This window comes from Lepidochelys olivacea, assembly GCF_965140295.1.
Source record: "Lepidochelys olivacea isolate rLepOli2 genome assembly, chromosome: 6".
Classification (NCBI taxonomy): domain Eukaryota; kingdom Metazoa; phylum Chordata; order Testudines; family Cheloniidae; genus Lepidochelys; species Lepidochelys olivacea.
The window spans coordinates 2281691-2302853 of record NC_140416.1 but is presented as its reverse complement, the minus strand read 5'-3'; the positions used below and the strand labels follow the sequence as shown (position 1 = coordinate 2302853).

Sequence of the window (21163 nt, the reverse complement as noted above, 5' to 3'; positions counted from 1 at the left end):
ACTCCCATGGGCTCTGCAAACTTACATTGCAATGGGATGGGAATTGAATTCACCAGTTTCCACTCTCCATCACTAAACCAGTACTGAGTTAAACAGATTCAAGATTTGGTTAGGAGTTTATTCATTGCTCTCCTCAGGGCATCCTTCACATCCCTGTTCCTCAGGCTGTAGATGAAGGGGTTCAACATGGGTATCACCAGCGAGTAAAACACTGAGATTATTTTGTCCGTGTCCATGGAATAGCTGGAGGTGGGACGTAAATACATGAAGAGGAGGGTGCCATAAAACAGGACCACCGCAGTCAAGTGGAAAGTGCAGGTGGAGAAGGCTTTGCGACAGCCCGCAGCAGAGCTGATCTGCAGGATAGAGGAGATGATATAGACATAGGAGAGGAGGATGGCCACAAATCTGCTCCCGGTAATGCACAACGAGAAAGCAAACATCATAATCTCATTGATGCGGGTGTGAGAACAGGAGAGCGCCAGCAGCGGGGGGGTGTCACAGAAGAAATGATTGACGATGTTGGAGCTGCAGAATGACAGCCGAAATGTAACACATGTGGGAATCATTGAATCCACCACCCCCACAGCGTACACCCCAGCCACCAGCTGTTTACAAAGCTGCCTGGACATGGTGACTGTATAGAGCAGCGGGTTACAGATGGCCACATAACGGTCATACGCCATCACAACCAGCAAGAGGCCCTCAGCATCTCCAAAAGCGATAGAGAGAGACATTTGCACAGCGCAGGCCGTGTAAGAAATGCCTTTCCTCTCAGCTAATAAATTCAGCAGCATCTTGGGGGAAATTGTCGAGGAAAGGCAGAGGTCACAGAAAGACAAATTCCTGAGGAAAAAGTACATGGGGGTGTGGAGTCGGGGATCAATCGTGATTAACAAGATCATTCCCCCGTTCCCCACCAGGGTGATACCATAAATCAGTAGGAACACCACAAACAGGGGGACCTGAAGCTCCGGACGCTCTGTCAGTCCTGAGAGAATGAACTCAGTTGCCTCCGAGTGATTTCCCTTTTCCATCTCCTCTGAACACAGATCAGGCAGCTATAGAGATGTGGGCATGTGAATGGTGCGGAAAACCTGCCCCTTATCTGTAATGAAAGAATTGAAGATAAACAGAGATCAGTTTCTTAATGAACATCAGTACCCACTCAGGGAAGGGCTTAGTCCACAGAGCCAGATGTTCACAGCTGGTCATTCCAGGTGTTCGATAAAATGCACACACTGTGCAAATATAATGACACTTCAGATTCATCATGTCCCACACAAAAACACTCCTGTTCACTCATCCAAAGAGAAAACAGTGACTTGTGACTCTGCTGTGAGAGAATCAGTCTGAAGGGATTATTCCATCGCTAAGGAAGGGGTGAGAGTAAAGGAGTGTCAATCTTTACACCGTCTTTGGGCAGGGGGAGCTCTGTGGCTTGGCATGTCGGTTTGGCGTAAAATTGCTCACTGTGCTAATTAAGCTTTATGGCATTTACTTGAGTCTGTATGAAAACCCAGAGACATAATGGAAATCCTTGGCTTCAGTGACTAGGTAATTGCCTATTTTTCCAACCAAGGATGTCGCTTCTTTTGCTGAAGGGATCGGAGTTGTTGCTGAGACATTAAGTGCTGGAGGCCTGGAATTGAATAGCTGCTGATCCCCATGGTGTCTGAGTGTGTGTGTGACTGTAATACAGGACAATAGCACGTACCTGCTGAGAAGAGACAGAGAGATGTGGTGGCATTTCCCCATCCATAGAGACTACCAGTTTGGAGCATTCGGCAAGTTTTATACTGAGATGTGTGATCTATGCCACATGATTCCTGAAGCAACTGAGAATACCTGAGCTCAGACAGCCATAACACCTAATTAAAGCATTCTGTGAACCAAAGCCACCTTGGTGTAATTGGTGCCCTGGGGATTAATTTGTCCCACTCTTTCCTATTGTGTTATTAAATGATGCAATTTCTACCAGAGTTACAGAGTATGAGGTGAGGGGTATATTTCATCCTGCTGTTTTCAGTGCAAGCCAAGTACTGTGTAGACCTGATCCACAAAGGCATTTTTTTTGTTTGTTTGTTTTTTTGTGTGGAGACCAAAATCTTTTTTGTTAGGAAATACCATAGGGGTGCATCAGATACCACACAGCACCAATCTCTTCCATGTTCCTGGCTCCCAGGCTGGACTACATCCCCCATGATGCACGATGGTCTCTCCTCTTGCTGAACTGCCCTAGAACATCACCAGAGTCCCACAGCCATGGTTTAGGGAGTAGAGCAGTTTGGTATTTTGATGGAAAGCTTATAATTTCCATGGAAAAGATAATTTCATGGAAAAAATAGTTGAAAGGAAAATCCAATTACCCATCAAAAGGCTTCTCAAGAAAAAATTTCAAGGAGCTTTCACAAGAAATTTTGAATCAAAGGAACAGAAAGTTAGATACAAGTGAAACGTATTGATTATTTGCAGCTGTAGCTTATAGCTGCTCAGTCATTCATGGTTTCAGAATCACATCATTGGCCTGGCCCCAATAGGTCTAATGTAAAATCTGTAAGAGATGTAAGAGTACTCCAGATTACTGAGCATTTACAGCATGCCAATCACCATGGTATCCAATGTCCGTCCCTTGCTAGGTTACTCTCCTAAAGGTGGGAAAAGTCGGTTCACTCATTTTTGCCTGATGGAGACCACAGGATGACCAGAGGAGCTCAGGAGGATACCACAGCATGCTCTGGACGTCTGCAGGTCACAAACTATCCCTCTTGGATGCATATTATCAGCACACAGAGCTCAGCACTAACATGCTAAATAAATCTACGAGTCAACTCGAAATAGTCATGCTCTCACCGCAAATATTAATACATTTTTAATAATGTATGTGAATTTATAATATTACACTGTATCGTGTTATTAAAAACATGTTGCAAACTGAGGTGGGCAAACTGGTTTGTCTTAAACAAGGAAACGTGCTCTGCTTAATTTTGTTTTGAAACAGTAACCAGTCAAGCAGGAAGGGACACAAAGGTAGCCTAAAAAGGTGAGGAAAAAAGCAGCAGGGAACATCCTTCTACATAGAGTTTTGTCTCCCGGTAGACAGGTGGAAATGTTTCTCAAAGGGGGATAGGATGATAAAAAGAAGAGGCAGACATCCCAAGGCACCGCTCTCTCTCTCTCTCTCTCTCTCTCTCTCTCTGCCCATTGATTTACTGCATCTGAAGGGACAAAGGAAGCAGTCTTTGGACTGGGGGAGGGGTCCTGACATGAAATTTGGTCAATAAGACTGCTGAAAGTATGTGGTGAGGAAACTTTTGCTTTGAATTTCACATCTTTTCTTAACTTAGGCACAAGTGCCTTTCTAGCTTTATTTTTCTTGTAACCATGTCTGACTTCAATGCCTCCTTATTTGCACTCAGTTAAAATCTCTCTTTGTGGTCAATATACTTTCTTTTGTTCTTTTATCTAGTCCAGTGCATTTAAATAGACGTGTCTGAGAAGCTAACTTGCAGGCTTGTTAGTGCTATTAAAGAAATAATGGACAATGTAGCTTGTATTGTCCAGGAGAGGACTGGGCAGCACAGGACGTACATTTCTGGAGGGAAATCGAAGACTGGGGAGTGTGTTGGGGTCACCCAGCAGTATAACCAAGGGAGGTGAGAGTCTGAATGTAACCCAACTATTCCTGGCCAGGCTGCAGTTACACACACACGCTCAGGGTGTGATTTGCCTGCTAGATGGTTGTTTGTGAGTGGCCCAGGTGGAAGCCACTTCAGCAAGGCATTGCAAGGTTGTGACACAGCTGCTGATTAGTCTGGGTTGGACCCTGGTATGTCACAGACACCAACCTAGAAAATATCCCAGGAACACCAAAGGTGTGGTGCTGACAGCAGTGTTCGATTGACATAAAAGGGTGAAGTCGCCACAGGGATGGGCCCATGCACTGATCCGTGGCTGCAGATGCACAAGGACATTGCTGTCATCTCCTCCCCACAAGGAGATGCCTGACAGGCCCAGTGATGACTCTTCCCTTCTTCCCTATGTTAGCAGAAATGATCCATTCCGGGTCTTCAGGGTTGGCTGGTATTATTAGTGCTCCATGGCATATTGGTGCCCCCTTTTCCTAAGTGGTGCCAACCTGTAAGGCATTGCAGGGTCGATTGTATTAGGAGGAAAAATTGATGATCCAAGTCAGGTATATTCTTTGGTATAATCCTTGGAGGAGGGGTTACAAAGAATGTACGCAAAGTCCTGCTTCCCTGAACACCTGTCGAAAAAACCTGCAGCCAACAATCTCTGTATTCAGAAACTCCTAACTCTGTCACTCCAGGTCTGTGCCCAGGAAACGCATTGCCCCTACTTCCTCTCAGACTCATGCTCATAACTCCTCCTCCTGGTTTCTGTGCCTCCAGTGACCCACATTTGCCTGGGGCACTCCCCACTGAAAATGCCAAGGTCAGGGCAGGCTGGAAAAAGGAGGTTATTCCCCAAACTGGTGGTTAACAATGAAGATCTTTGTAGCATCTCTGCAGAAGCTGCTGAAAAATATTTCTGAGCAGGCCAGCTCTGTCTCGATTACTCTTTTCTTAATTTTATTTATTTCCTATAATTTATAGTCAGTGAAACAGAGTTTAGGAATAAAACTGCAAAGCAACATGTCTGGGTTGGGGGGACAGGATAGGACAAGAACAGATGGACTTCAAATTGCAGAAAGGGTGGTTTAGGTTGGACATTAAGTAAAACATCCCAACAGTGAGGGTATGTCTACACTACGAAATTAGGTCGAATTTATAGAAGTCAAAAAGAAAAAGAGTACTTGTGGCACCTTAGCGACTAACCAATTTATTTGAGCATGAGCTTTCGTGAGCTACAGCTCACTTCATCGGATGCATGCCGTGGAAACTGCAGCAGACTTTATTTATGCACAGAGAATATGAAAAACTACCTCCTCCCACCCCACTGCCCTGCTGGTAATAGCTTATCTAAAGTGATCATCAGGTGGGCCATTCCCAGCACAAATCCAGGTTTTCTCACCCTCCACCCCCCCACACAAATTCACTCTCCTGCTGGTGATAGCCCATCCAAAGTGACCACTCTTTACACAATGTGCATGATAATAAAGTTGGGCCATTTCCTGCACAAATCCAGGTTCTCTCACCCCCTCACCCCCCTCCCAAAAACCACACACACAAACTCACTATCCTGCTGGTAATAGCTCATCCAAAGTGACCATTCTCCCTACAATGTGCATAATTAAGGTGGGCCATTTCCAGCACAAATCCAGGTTTTCTTACATCCCCCCCACCCCCATACACACACAAACTCACTCTCAGGAGAGTGAGTTTGTGCTGGAAATGACCCACCTTAATTGAGGAGGAGCCAGTTCCTGCTGGGCTGTTTGCCTATGGCTGAACAGAAATGTTCCTCGCTGTTAGCCATGGGGAGGGGGGAGGGTTGAGGGGGTAGCCACGTGGTGGGGGGAGGCAAAATGCGACCTTGCAACGAAAGCACATGTGCTATGTATGTAATGTTAACAGCAAGGTTTACCCTGAAAGAGTGTAGCCACTGTTTTATAAAATGTGTGTCTTTTTAAATTCCGCTGTCCCTTTTTTTTTCTCCACCAGCTGCATGTGTTTCAATGATCACAGGATCTTCTCCTTCCCAGAGGCTAGTGAAGATTAGAAAGAAAAAACAATGCACTCGTTATGAAATGTTCTCTGAGCTCATGCTCTCCTCCCACACTGACAGAGCACAGACGAATGCGTGGAGGCAAATAATGTCAGAGTGCAGGAAAGCACAAAATGACCGGGAGGAGAGGTAGCGGGCTGAAGAGAGTAAGTGGCAGGCTGAAGACAGGGCTGAAGCTCAAATGTGACGGCAGCATGATGAAAGGAGGCAGGATTCAATGCTGAGGCTGCTGGAGGATCAAACCAGTATGGTCCAGTGTATGGTTGAGTTGCAGCAAAGGCAGCTGGAGCACAGACTGCCACTACAGCCCATGTGTAACCAACTGCCCTCCTCCCCAAGTTCCATAGCCTCCACACCCAGATGCCCAAGAAAGTGTTGGGGGGGCCACCGGCCAACCAGCCACTCCGCCACAGAGGATTGCCCCCAAAAAAGAAGGCTGGCATTCAATAAATTTTAAAGTTGTAAACTTTTAAAGTGCTGTGTGGCATTTTCCTTCCCTCCTCCACCACCCCTCCTGGGCTACCTTGGTAGTCATCCCCCTATTTGTGTGATGAATGAATAAAGAAAGCATGAATGTGAAGCAACAATGACTTTATTGCCTCTGCAAGCAATGATCGAAGAGGCGATGGGAGGGTGGTTAGCTTACAGGGAAGTAGAGTGAACCAAGGGGCGGGGGGTTTCATCAAGGAGAAACAAACAGAACTTTCAGACCGTAGCCTGTCCAGTCATGAAACTGGTTTTCAAAGCTTCTCTGGTGCGTACCGCGCCCTCCTGTGCTCTTCTAACCACCCTGGTGTCTGGCTGCACATAAACAGCAGCAAGGTAATTTAACTCAACCTTCCACCCCGCCATAAACGTCTCCCCCTTACTCTCACAGATATTGTGGAGCACACAGCAAGCAGTAATAACAGTGGGAATATTGGTTTTGCTGAGGTCTAAGCGAGTCAGTAAACTGCGCCAGCGCGCTTTTAAACATCCAAATGCACATTCTACCACCATTCTGCACTTGCTCAGCCTGTAGTTGAACAGCTCTTGACTACTGTCCAGGCTGCCTGTGTACGGCTTCATGAGCCATGGCATTAAGGGGTAGGCTGGGTCCCAAGGATAACTATAGGCATTTCAACATCCCCAACAGTTATTTTCTGGTCTGGGAATAAAGTCCCTTCCTGCAGCTTTTGAAACAGACCAGACTTCCTGAAGATGCGAGCGTCATGCACCTTTCCCGGCCATCCCACGTTGATGTTGGTGAAACGTCCCTTGTGATCCACCAGAGCTTGCAGTACTACTGAAAAGTACCCCTTGCGGTTTATGTACTCACCGGCTGGGTGCTCTGGTGCTAAGATAGGGATATGGGTTTCATCTATGGCCCCACCACAGTTAGGGAATCCCATTGCAGCAAAGCCATCCACTATGACCTGCAAATTTCCCAGGATCACTACCCTTGATATCAGCAGATCTTTGATTGAGTTGGCTACTTGCATCACAGCAGCCCCCACAGTAGATTTGCCCACTCCAAATTGATTCCCAACTGACCGGTAGCTGTCTGGCGTTGCAAGCTTACACAGGGCTATCACCACTCGCTTCTCAACTGTGAGGGCTGCTCTCATCTTGGTATTCATGCGCTTCAGGGCAGGGGAAAGCAAGTCACAAAGTTCCATGAAAGTCCCTTACGCATGCGAAAGTTTCGCAGCCACTGGGAATCATCCCAGACCTGCAATACAATGTGGTCCCACCAGTCTGTGCTTGTTTCCCAAGCCCAGAATCAGCTTTCCACAGCATGAACCTGCCCCATTAGCACCATGATGCATGCATTGGCAGGGCCCATGCTTTCAGAGAAATCTGTGTCCATGTCCTGATCACTCACGCGACCGCGCTGACGTTGCCAACTCACCCGGTATCGCTCTGCCACATTCTGGTGCTGCATATACTGCTGGATAATGCGTGTGGTGTTTAATGTGCTCCTAATTGCCAAACTGAGCTGAGCGGCCTCCATGCTTGCCTTGGTATGGCGTCCGCACAGAAAAAAGGTGCGGAACGATTGTCTGCCGTTGCTCTGATGGAGGGAGGGGCGACTGACGACATGGCTTAGAGGGTTGGCTTCAGGGAGCTAAAATCAACAAAAGGGGTGGCTTTACATCAAGGAGTATTTCAGGCAGGACTTCACGGAGGGTTCCAATAAGAAATGGTGCACCTAAGTTATTGTTCTTATTGGGACAAGAAGGTTAGTCTGGCCTCTGATTGATACATGGCTAGATTTACCTCGCTGCACCTTCTCTGTGAGTGACTGCAGTGTGACCTAGAGGAATGAGTCCCCTAGATGGGGGACGGGGGGGGAAGCAAATGAGTACAAAACAAAACTGGTCTATTTCTTGTTTTGATCCACTCCATCTATCTTTTACATCTTTGGCTGGCAGCAGATGGTGCAGAAGGACTGCATGCCATCCACATCTCAGGGCTGCTCAGCAGAAGATGGTACAATAGGACTGCTAGCCATCCTCATCTCTTGCCTGCCTGGCAGAAGATGGTACAATACGACTGCTAGCAATCCCTTCAGTGTTCCCTGAAGAAAAGCACCCTATTTCAACCAGGTGACCATGAATGATATCTCACTCTCCTGAGGATAACACAGAGAGATAAAGAACGGATTTTGTTTGAACGCCAGCAAACATACACTGCAATGCTTTGTTGTACAATGATTCCCGAGTACGTGTTACTGGCCTGGAGTGGTAAAGTGTCCTACCACGAAGGACGCAATAGGGCTGCCCTCCCCAGAAACCTTTTGCAAAGGCTTTGGGAGTACATCCAGGAGAGCCGCGAATGCCAGGGCAAATTAATCCTTTCACATGCTTGCTTTTAAACCATGTATACTATTTTAAAAGGTGCACTCACCGGAGGTCCTTTCTCCACCTGCCGGGTCCAGGAGGCAGCCTTGGGTGGGTTCGGGGGGTACTGGCTCCAGGTCCAGGGTGAGAAACAGTTCCTGGCTGTCAGGAAACGTGGTTTCTCCGCTTGCTTGCTGTGAGCTATCTACAACTTCATCATCATCATCATCATCATCTTCTTCGTCCCCAAAGCCTGCTTGCGTGTTGCCTCCATCTCCATTGAAGGAGTCAAACAACACGGCTGGGGTAGTGGTGGCTGAACCCCCTAAAATGGCATGCAGCTCATCATAGAAGCGGCATGTTTGGGGCTCTGACCCGGAGCGGCCGTTCGCCTCTCTGGTTTTCTCGTAGGCTTGCCTCAGCTCCTTAAGTTTCATGCGGCACTGCTTCAGGTCCCTATTATGGCCTCTGTCCTTCATGCCCTGGGAGATTTTGACAAAGGTTTTGGCATTTCGAAAACTGGAAAGGAGTTCTGATAGCACGGATTCCTCTCCCCATACAGCGATCAGATCCCGTACCTCCCGTTCAGTCCATGCTGGAGCTCTTTTGCAATTCTGGGACTCCATCATGGTCACCTCTGCTGATGAGCTCTGCATGGTCACCTACAGCTTGCCATGTTGGCCAAACAGGAAATGAGATTCAGAAGTTTGCAGTTCTTTTCCTGTCTACCTGGCCAGTGCATCTGAGTTGAGAGTGCTGTTCAGAGCGGTCACAATGGAGCACTCTGGGATAGCTCCCAGAGGCCAAAACCATCGAATTGTGTCCACAGTACCCCAAATTCGACCCGGCAAGGCCGATTTAAGCGCTAATCCACTTGTCAGGGGTGGAGTAAGGAAATCGATTTTAAGAGCCCTTTAAGTCGAAATAAAGGGCTTCATCGTGTGGACGGGTGCAGGTTTACATCGATTTAACGCTGCTAAATTCAACCTAAAGTCCTAGTGTAGACCAGGGCTTAGAGTGGCTATGCACTGGATTAACTAGGCCAAGAAGATTGTGGAATCTCCACCACTGGAGATTTTTAAGAGCAGGTCAGACAAATACCTTCCAGGGATGGTCTAGATAATACTTAGCCCTGCCATGGTGCAGGGGAGTGGACTAGATGACCTCTCAAGGTCCCTTCGAGTGGTATGATTCTATGATCTTTCAAGGAGCCCTGCACTGGGAGGAGGGGGGACACCAGCCTTAGCCGTGGGCAAGGCAAGGGACACGCACCTGCCTCCACCTGATGTTCAGCTCCACTGTACCCCCCAACACATGCACACAGATATTGCCCACTGCACACCATGCACACACACACACACATAATGCCCACTAAACACACACACACAGAGCCAACTACACACAACACACACAGTGCCCACTTCATACAACACACACAGTGCCAACTGCACACCAAACACACACACACAGGCTGACACAGAGCTCAGTCAGAATGCAGAATAATCTCTACTGGGAAGCTGGGACAGCTGGAATATTTCCAACGAGCCTGAACAAAAGACCCTAAGGCGATTTTGCTGCCCTGGCAGGGAGATAGGACTGGAATTCCCAACTGGTCTTTAAATAAATTTAAATACCTTTAAATAAATGGATGAGTCAACTAGAAATGCTCTCACTGCAAATAGGAATACAATATTTGCTGATACTGGAAAGGAGAGTAAAAGGCATTCACTCAGGCTTCTACAATTTCTCTGGAATATCCACTCTTAGTTTGAATAATATTTCACACACACAAAACAGTAAAAATAAGTAATAAAGTGACACAGATGGCAAAACAAAGCCACAAACAAACAAGTGACAACACTGAAAATATGAAGGGAAGGAAAACATCAAGTGGTTGGTCTTGGGTATTTTAAATGAGTGTTTAGGACCCACACTGTGGAAGTGCAACAGAGCTCTGTAGAAACAGGTGAAGTTCTCCTGGTTTCACACCGTGTGTGTCACCAACTCAAAAACTTGGAGTAGACTGACTCATTATGTTTTTACATGTGCTGCAGGACATCAACACATGGCTTTGGACTTTGAAGAGAGATCCCCACTTCGAAGAGCTTGCAAATAAGGTCTTTATCCTACAAGATACCTAGCAGCATCCTCTCCAAACCTAGTGCTGCTTGCTACTTATGAGTCAATGGGAGTACTCTGAAGAGCCAAAACTATCCCAGACAGCAAAGATCTGGCCTTAATGGTTTCCTATACCTCTCCCCAAACACATGCTAAAACTTAATGGAAATCACTTGTCTCGACAAGTGATTTCCGTTATGTTTTAGCCTTTGTTTAGGGAGAGCGGTCTCTCTCCTGCACCGCAGCAGCCACTGAGCTGGGGCTGGGAAGGAGGGCCATCTCTCCCCAGCAGCCGCTGCCCTGGAGCTGGAGAGAGTCGCGTCTCTTTCCAGCCGGTGCAGCCCTGCACGTCCCAATTTCCCCTCACTCCCCATCTCACTCCACTGCTCCCTCACCTACTCCCTATTCCTCCCAAGGCCACCACCCATCTTACACGTGCATCCTCTCCAGGGTCCAGGCACCTAATTAAGCGCATTGCCCTTCACTGCCTCAGGCGTGGTCACCCAGGCACACACCTGAGAGGGAACTGTGGAAATGACCCTTCTGAATCGAATCACTGTTATAAAAATGGCATGTTGGACAATGGTGGTGCAGGTTTTGACAGATGAGAGGAAGAGCTTGATTTTTATGGTTTCACACGCAAAGAGTAGCCTTCACCTTTCTAGGCAAATGCCTTTTATTTCACAGGAAAAGAGCAATTCAAGAATGACAAATAGTAAAGTCCCCGTGAAAGAGGGGGCAATTTAATTTCTGTGCCCTTCCATGCTGGGATCTCTTCAATGCATGGCCAGGGATTTCATCTTGTGAAATGACCCACTTGTAACACTAACAGCTCCTATGTATTGCAAATATCCATTCTCTTCCTACAGGTCTCAGGACTTGGTTGCTTCCGAAGTAGAGATGAGCCCTTCCTGCACAATCTCCTGCATGGAGATGTTGCTAGTGGCAGCCTCTTGTCCCTGCCCAGCAACCTGGTGAAGCTAGGGAAGAGAGAATATGCATCCTCCCCTGCCTTATAATGACATCACACGGGCATCATTGGACCTTCTACGTTCCTCAGCTTGTGCCTCCTGAGGATGCTCGGGGCTTGTCTGCACTGAGCCTAGCTCTGCTGGATATGGATAGACTTGCTTAAAGAGGTAACCATAACATGGACACTACCCATTAGACCACATCCCCTGCTGCTGTCAATGGATGCCTCTTCCTGGGAGTCATTGGGCCAGATTCGCAGATGGTGTAAATCACCATTGCACAGTGGTTTTTTGGAGGTGGGAGGGATGGGAGTGAAGAGTTTCATGGCGATAGAATAAATTGACATTCCCACAGACTTTGAAGGGTGTTACTGTGCAATCTAGGGGTTGTTCCCATGGAATTTGTTCTGATTGTGCTGCTGATTACATAGGGCTATGGGTGTGGCTACACCTGTTTGGTATGTTTCACAGACAGGAGTCCTCTCGCATTCTACGTTTCATATGTTCGAATAGCTGACTTTTTTCTCTTGTATTTGGGAGAGTGTAACTTGTGGTGGGGGTGGAATTGTTCGTGTGGATTTTTGTTTTGTTTTGTTGGCTTTTTAAAGTATGCCTTATAATGTATCATCTGAAAACTCATAATTTGCTGATCAGTATTGTCCTGATAAAATACATGTGGCAACATTGTATGTGAAGTTATAAGATTACATTGTATGATATTTCTGAAAACATCCACTCAATATGCAGCGGTAGTCAAAAAAGTGAACAAACTGTTGGGAATTATTCTGAAAGGGATAGATAATAAGACAGAAACTATAATATTGCCTGTATATAATATCTTGAATACTGCCACATCTTGAATACTGCATGCAGATGTGGTCACCCCATCTCTAAAGAGATGAATTGGAAAAGGTTCAGAAAAGGGCAACAAAAATTATTAGGGCTATGGAACGGCTTCTGTATGAGGAGAGATGAATAAGACTGGGACTTTCTAGCTTGTAAAAGAGATGACTAAGGGGGGGATATGATAGAGGTCTACCAAATCATGACTGGTGGAGGGAAAGTAGATAAGGAAGTGTTATTTACTCCTTCTCATAACACAAGAACTAAGGGCCACAAAATGAAATGAATAGGCAGTAGGTTTAAAGCAAACACAAAGAAGTATTTTTCACACAATGCACAGCCAACCTGAGAAATCCTTGCCAGAGAATATTGTGAAGGCTAAGACTATAAAAGGGTTCAAAAAAGAACTCGATACATTCATGGAGGATAGGTCCATCAATGGCTATTAGCCAGGGATGGTGTCCCTAGCCTCTCTTTGCCAGAAGCTGGGAATGAGCGACAGGGGATGGATCATTTGATGATTCCCTGTTCTGTTCATTCCCTCTGGGGCACCTGGCATTGGCCACTCTCAGAAGACAGGACACTGGTCTAGATGGACCTTTGCTCCTACTCAGTATGGCCATTCTTATGTTCTTAAGTTCTTATTAATACATTTCATACTGAGGTTGGCAAACAGGTCTATCTTTAACAAAGAAATGTGTGCTCTGCTTAATTTTATATTTAAGCAGTAAACTGAGTTATCAAGCAGGAATTGAAACCAAAGAAGTTCAAAAGGATGAGGAAAAAGCAGCAAGGAAACATCCTTGCACAAAGACATTTTGTCTCCTGGTAACCAGGGGGAAATGTTTCTCAAAAGGGAGATAGGACTATAAAAAGAAGTGGCAGACATTCCTATGCACCTCTCTCTCTCTCTCTCTCTCTCTCTCTGCCTGTTTATTCACTGCATGTGAAGGGATACAGGAAGCAGCCATTGGACTGGGGGAGGGGTCCTGACCGAAGAAGTTTGGTCAGTAAGACTGCTGAAAGCATGTGGGGATAAAACCTTTGCTTTGAATTTCACATTGTTTGCTAAGTTAGGCACAAGTTGCATTTTTGCATTACTTTTCTTGTAACCATGTCTGACTTCTATGCCTCATTATTTGTACTCACATAAGTTTATTGACTACACAGATAGATTTTATTTTATTGTTTTATCTAATCCTGTGTATTTAAACTGAAGTGTCTGGGAAACTTGCATTCCTTAAGTCGTCCTTCACCTCCATGTTCTTCAGGCTGTAGATGAGGGGGTTCACCATGGGGATCTCCAGCGTGTAAAATGCTGAAACCATTTTGTCTGTGTCCATGGAACAGCTGGAGGTGGGGCGTAAATACGTGAAGAGGAGGGTGCCGTGAAACATGACCACTGAGGTCAAGTGGAAAGTGCAGGAGGAGAAGGCTTTGTGCCGGCCCTTGGCGAAGTAGATCTGCAGGATGGTAGAGATGATATAGACATAGAAGAGGAGAACAGTCACAAGGCTGCTCACAACAACGCAGCACATGAAAGCAAACATCACAATCTCATTGATGCGGGTGTCAGAGCAGGAGAGCACCAGCAGCGGGGGATGACACAGAAGAAATGTTTGATGATGTTGGAGCTCCAAAGTGACAGCTGAAATGTACAACACGTGTGTATCATTGAATCCACCACCCCCACAGCCTACACCCCAGCCACCAGCTGTTTACAAAGCTGCCTGGATAGCACATGTGATTTGTAATGTACTTTCACGAAGGAATCCCTCGAATAGCTAAAAAGTCAGTATTGGAGACTACGAGAGGCAGAAAGAGTTTAGGGCCCACTCTTCCATAGCTGTCCAAGAGAGACTCATAATTAGCAGATGCCTTTGAAAATGCTGCCTCCGGTTATTGAGAATGCAAAGAGGCAAATATGTTTCATATGAGATGAGAGATTATTTTAATACACACAAATCCATTCATTCTTAAATAGATGTGATAGATATATTAATAGACAGATGTCAGCAGCAAATCAGCAAAGTGAAAATAACATAGCTAATATTGTCCCTTTAGATAGATAGATAGATAGATAGATAGATAGATAGATAGATAGATAGATAGATAGATAGATAGATAGATAGATAGATGATTCTTCACTTCAGGGTTCACAGATAATTCCACTATCTATCTATCTACCTACTTTTACTGCAGGTGTCAGCAAACACCAGAGCACTTTGTGAGTTCTTTAACGTTGTGCATCTTGGTGTTAAAGGGCTAAGGGAGTGGACCGTCCAAACACTCAGCATTGTTGATCTTAGCCTCAGTAAGCAAAGGGCCTTGAAGTTGAAAGGCTCCATAACCCGTTCTACTCATAATCAGGGACATGCACAGGCATTTAAATGTAACTATTTTGGGGGGGACATTTAAATACTGACCCCCCACTCCCCCATTCCTCCAGGCCCTGCTGCCTCCCCCACCCCTTTAGCTCCCGTTGCCTCCCTGGGATCCCCACCCATCCTCCCAGCATCCCGCTGCCTCCACCCCCCATTGTCCCGGGCTCCGGACGCTTACTGGTGGCTGCGGGTGAGAAAGGGGCAGGGCTCCCTGGGTCCCCCCTAGCAGAACTCTGCCGCCAGCCCGGCTTCCCTGTTCTGAGTGCCATCTAGTGGGGCTCAGCGGGAGTGCGAGCTGGAGTGCCGTTCCCAGGGAGATCTCCAGCCATGGTCAGCCCGACTTCCACCCTGGCAGAAAGGGGGAAAGAGCGGGGGAGGGAATCTAGGGGCGGGGGCCAGTGCAGAAGCTGCAGGCAGTGGCAGAGATTCTGGGGGGGCCGTGCCCCTGCTTGTCCCACATTGTGTACGCCCCTGCTCATCATCATCACTTGACACCGTGACCGAGACACAAAATTTAGCTAGAAGAGGGTGAAACTTTCCACGCATAGTTTTAGCCATGGGTTTTTTGGCCAGGAATCGGGTACCATGTCGGAGGAGGAGATGGTAAAGTGGTCAGGAGCGACTCTTGAAAATGGGAGGGGGCACTGACAGGAAACTCTGGGGGCTTGTGTGGGCCGCTGTGAAAAAAGGGCACCTGACCCAGTTTGTCCCTCCCACACGTTGCCGCTGAAAGTTGTGGTATTGAAATGATTCAATCAACCCAAAATGAATATTTCTTTGGCTGACGCTTTGAATTCAAAAATATTTTTGGTGGTTTTCCAGTTTGGGTGAAGCAGAATTTTTCTTTTTCAGCAAACTGAAAAATTAGTTCTGGGTCCAGAGCTATCCATGTCCCATTCACCATGCCCTGAGCTATAACGTTCCCTGAATCCCTGCTCTTCAGAGTCTAGAATATTTTCCAGGAGACCTAAAAGCAAGAACTCACAGTAAACATGGTGATAGGGTGTAAATATGTTGTGTGGGGTATGACTTTTTTCCTGTTTATTTCACTTTTACAAAAAATGCCATCCTGCCTCCTCAGTGCAGTTCATTGTCCCAGAGGTTTTGGAGGGGTAGCCGGGTTAGTCTGTATCAGTAAAAACAACTAGTCCTTGTGGCACCTTCGAGACTAACAAATTTATTTGGGCATAGCTTTCGTGGGCTATAACCCACTTCATCAGATGCATGGAGTGGAAAATACAGTAGGCAGGTATAAATATACAGCACATGAAAAGATGGGAGTTGCCTTATCGAGTGCGGTGGTCAGTGCCAACGAGGCCAATTCAATTAGGGTGGATGTAGCCCATTCCCAATAGTTATTTACAAGTTGACAAGAAGGGGTGAATATCAACAGAGGGAAAATTACTTTTTGTGGTGCTAACAAGGCCAATTCAATCAAGGTGGATGTAGCCCAGCCCCAGCAGTTGACAAGAAGCTGTGAGTATCAACAGAGGGAAAATTATGTTTTGTAGTGACACAGCCACTCCCAGTCTTTATTCAGGCCTAATTTGATGGTGTCAAGTTTGCAAATTAATTCCAGTTCTGCGGTTTCTCGCTGAAGTCTGTTTTTGACGATTTTTTCTTGAAGAATGGCCACTTTTAAGTCTGTTATTGAGTGTCCAGGGAGATTGAAGTGCTCTCCTACTGGTTTTTGAATGTTACAATTCTTGATGTCTGATTTGTGTCCATTTATTCTTTTGCATAGAGACTGTCCGGTTTGGCCAATGTACATGCAAGAGGGGCATTGCTGGCAGTGTCCACAAACAGTGCACTTTATAATGAAACTTTACATTTGTTCTTCCGTGTGTTGTTGTTCTCTTAACTTAAAAGAAAGGCCATTCCGACTGAAAGCCTCTTTCCATGCTTGGTGCATGGACAACAAGCCAGGTGACAATCTCTACAACTGATTTGGACAGCACAGAACACATGAAAGACAACGGAGAACCAGCACGGTGTGTGAACTTCCCTTTGGTGCAGCCACAGAAATCCTGCACTCCACACTTGCCACTGTCTAATGAAACCAACTCCATGTCAAAGGAGAGGGAGATGGATTAGGTGCCCTATTTCTCTCCCAATACAGACAATTGCGTACTTGCAAAGCACATCACATATATTTGTATATTTATACTTGTAACCCTAACAACCCCTCAGTGCCTACTGGCAAAGAGTCCCATGTCATGTTAAGCAACTCCTCTCAGCCCTGACAAACTCACTACACCTAACGCGTTGATGTGATGGTATTTCTCTATAAAGAACATCGGGTAAGGAATCAAATGAAAACTGATATCATACCGGTCTTCATACTCGTTGTGTGATGTAACAATTAGAAAGCTATGGATATGTACTAACAATATGCTCAAATGATGAAACCAGGCAGCGCTGGTAAACAAGTTTCTCCAAGACAAAGAAATGTCGGTTTGCCTTGTGACCCTGACAGACCACATGCCAGCTCGTGCTAAAGCTGAAGGAAGACAACTACAAAGCTGGAAACAGTCTGGCTCCCCTATGTGTCTGTATTGTTAAAATAGGCATGAGAATTATAGGACTGTGTTTAGTGTTTAGAGGTTATGAAATGCTTGTAAGTTTCTGCCAGCATTCATCTCACTTATAGTGCCTCTATCCCACGTCTGTTATTAGGTTATATTTAAGTGCTTGTAACAGGAAATCACCAGACAGGAGAAAAGCATGAACAAGTGTGAGATACCAGTTTCTAACATGCATCAGAGGGGTAGCCGTGTTAGTCTGTATTCACAAGAACAACAAAGAGTCCGGTAGCACCTTAAAGACTAACAGATTTATTAGGTTTCAGAGTAGCAGCCGTGTTAGTCTGTATCCGCAAAAAGAAAAGGAGGACTTGTGGCACCTTAGAGACCAATACATTTGTTAGTCTCTAAGGTGCCATAAGTCCTCCTTTTCTTTTTGCAGATTTATTAGGGTAAGCTTATGCCTTAATAAATCTGTTAGTCTTTAAGGTACCACCGGACTCCTAGTTCCTAAGAGGAGATGTTATCTTCTGTCCAACAAAAGAGACCCATCAACACCCGCAAACCACCGTGGAACATCAGAGCACAACAGACTTCATTGACGGCTCCCTCCCGCCCCCGGAAGAGGAGATGTGCAAGTGATTTGCTCCCAACAGCTCCACTTGCAACTTGAAGCAGAATAATCATTAAAAATAAATCCATAAAAAACCCCTAAAAAGGAAGAACTGTCTTTTCTTCTGCTTGGACTCTGAGGGGCAAAGATTACGAAGCATAAGATCCCCAGTGCTTGGCCTGGTTTAGCCCTGAAAGATACATGCAGCTTGCTTATTACAGATGCTTCTAGTACCTTTTGAAACCTGATTAACTCATCTGGGTGTGTGTTTACCAGATGTAATCTCGTAAAGAACGCTCATTTCTTTTTTCCTAGTTCATAAAAATATTTAGATACTTTCTTATAGGATTAACTACAAGTGTCTTCAGTGTGAGATCGAAGGTGCAATTGACCTGGGCTAAGCCAGTGGTCTTTTAGGACTAAGAGAAATATTAAGATGGCTGAGCTCTTTGGTGTAAGAAACCATCGATCACAAAGGTAACCTTACATGGGTGGCAAGATAGATAAAGTACCCGAGGAGACTGTCTGTGATTCCATGTTAAGGCTGTTGTAATGACCATGGAGTTTACACTTGCAAATTGGACAGTGAAATCTAAGCCTAGAACTCACAACCAATTTGGGGGTTGTGCCCTGGTTGTTAACAGGCTTGCGTTGGTATTTACACTTTTGAGCCATTCCCAGACATCTTGACATATCGGTCTGCCTAGCTCTCCAATGTAAATGGAACAGGGTAGGCCAGAGACAATGGGAATTATATTTGCATTTGAAGTCAATCGGAAAAGCCCATTAACAAAAGGGTGAGAAACCCAGCTAGACAGCAAGGCATCCACACGCCAGCAGGCCAGAGGAACTCTGGAGGTACAAGAATACATTTCAAAGGTATACGGGACTATAAGAAGAAGGGGAAAAGACATTTTGTGCTTCATCACTGAGCGGGACAAAGAGGTCCATGAACAGCAGATCCCCAGCCATGTGGGTTGGTACCGCTGAGGAGGTGCCTATAAGAGAGAAAGAGTTTCAGGGCAGGTCTACGCTCCGGGGAAAAGTCAAACTAAGCTACGCAATTTGAGTTATGTTAGTAGCATAACTCAAGTTGAAGTAGTTTAGTTCTACATACCACAGGGTCCACACCAGGCAGGATTAAAGGGAGAAACTCTCCCGTCAACTCCCCTTACTCCTCTCATTCTGATGGAGTACCAGGAGTCTACGGGAGTGCGTTTAGCGTGGATGGATCGCTGCAGCGCCGACCCACCTAGCAGTGGAGATAAGCCCTCAGATAAGCTCAGTGATAACGTGCATGAAGAGGAATGAGATTGCAGTGGAGCGGGAACTGAGTTCTCCTGCTTCCACCTCCCAATCAGTAACACAGTATGGAGTAAACAGAATCAAGAGAAAGGGAGCAATTTGTGCATCACATTCCAGGGGGCATCTTTCACCTCCTTGTTCCTCAGGCTGTAGATCAAGGGGTTCAGCATGGGGATCACCACCGTGTAGAACACAGAGGCTATTTTGTCAGTGTCCAGGGAGTAACTGGAGGAGGGTCGGAAATACATGAAGAGGAGGGAGCCATGGAACATGGCCACGGCCGTCAGGTGGGAGGTGCAGGTGGAGAAGGCTTTGCGCCTGCCCTCGGCGGAGCGGATCCGCAGGATGGTGATGATGATATATGCGTAGGAGAGGAGAATGATCACAATGCTACTCACGACCACACAGCCAGTCGAGGCAAACAACACAATCTCATTGACGCGTGTGTCGGAACAGGAGAGCGACAATATCGGTGGAATATCACAGAAGAAATGATTGATGGCATTGGAGCTGCAGAATGATAAACGAAAAGTAAAAACGGTGTGTACCATTGAGTCCAGCAAGCCCACGGCATACACCCCAGCCACCAGCTGATGACAGAGCCATCGGGACATGGTGACTGTATAGAGCAGCGGGTTACAGATGGCCACATAACGGTCGTATGCCATCACAGCCAGCAGGAGGCAATCTACATGACCAAAAATACCAAAGAGATACATTTGCACAGCGCAGGCATTGTACGAAATCCTTTTACTCTCGGCTAAGAAGTTCAGCAGCATCCTAGGGGAAACTATGGAGGAATAGCAGAGATCAGAGAAAGACAAATTACCGAGGAAAAAGTACATGGGGGTGTGGAGACGGGAGTCAATCTTGATTAACATGATCATCCCCAGATTCCCTACCAAGGTGACAATGTAGATCACTAGGAACAACACAAAGAGAGGGACCTGAAGCTCCGGACGATCTGTCAGTCCTGAGAGAAGGAACTCGGTCACTGTTGAGTGATTTCCCTTTTCCATCTCCTCCGAACCAAGACCAGGGAGCTGCAGTGACGTGGGCAGGCAGGTGGCTCAGGAATTCTATCCCCTCCCTAGAAGGAGAGGAAGGGAAGAAATTATGGAGGTTAGTTTCTTAGGGGACTCCCCTGCTGAATCAAGAAAAGGCCTTAGTCCACAGAGCCAGAGGTTCAGAGCTGATCATTCCAGTTATCTGAAAAAATGGACACACAGCAGAAATGTAAGAACCAGTGGGTTAACTGTGCCCCACCCATGGGCATTGCTGTTCCTACACACAGCAGCAAACAGTGACTTCTGACTATTGCACTGAAATAGTCGGACTGTAAACAAGGGGTGAAAGTTTGTGCCAATCAGAGCTCTTCCCAGTTCATACAAGGTGGGCTCTGCCATTTCAGTTCTGGGTTACTTAGTGTGATCATTAAGCCTGTTCAGAAAATGAAAATGGACTTTGCATTACTTTGTATGAAATCCCAGAGTCATAACATAATGCACACACCACACCACCCCCGCCCCCAGCACCTGTAACCTGCTGCTTTCTCCAAAAGAGGAGGGTTTTTTCCTTTAGCACAAGGCATAGAATGTGATGCTTTGGCTTCCAAAGATCTTGCTTCAATCCCGGGTGATGACCACAGTGTCTGAATTTGTATGTAAGCATGATTCAGTCCAACTGCATGTACCTGCAGAAGACAGAAAGATATATCTTTGCTTCCCCCATCAAGAGAAGCTGCTACACGGGAGAATTCAGGAGGTTTTACACTGTTCTTGGTGACCTGGGGGACCTGATCCCTGAAGCAATCAGGTTCACCAAGGCACACAACACACAATTAAAATGCACTGGGACGGACAATGCCACCCCCACTGTAACTCGTGCACTGGGGTTT

General features: G+C 46.3%; 2 protein-coding genes and 1 pseudogene across 3 annotated transcripts; all 3 read right to left on the bottom strand.

The window, feature by feature from the left end:
- Positions 1 to 98: 98 nt before the first annotated feature.
- Positions 99 to 1037, bottom strand: LOC311522682 (olfactory receptor-like protein OLF1; the record flags this gene model as incomplete). The annotated part of the gene is made up of 1 exon (XM_084632172.1): positions 99 to 1037. One exon carries the CDS (start codon positions 1035 to 1037, stop codon positions 99 to 101), a length of 939 nt encoding a protein of 312 aa, XP_084488298.1.
- Positions 1038 to 13650: 12613 nt separating this feature from the next.
- Positions 13651 to 17167, bottom strand: LOC311522616 (olfactory receptor-like protein OLF2; annotated as a pseudogene). The gene is made up of 3 exons: positions 17158 to 17167; positions 15411 to 15450; positions 13651 to 14226 (listed from the first exon to the last, which is right to left on the bottom strand). The product of its transcript is annotated as an olfactory receptor-like protein OLF2 (transcript).
- A 2179-nt stretch (positions 17168 to 19346) lies between these two features.
- Positions 19347 to 20285, bottom strand: LOC311522689 (olfactory receptor 5G9-like; the record flags this gene model as incomplete). The annotated part of the gene is made up of 1 exon (XM_084632179.1): positions 19347 to 20285. The coding sequence occupies one exon, from the start codon at positions 20283 to 20285 to the stop codon at positions 19347 to 19349; it is 939 nt and encodes a 312-aa protein (XP_084488305.1).
- Positions 20286 to 21163: the final 878 nt, after the last annotated feature.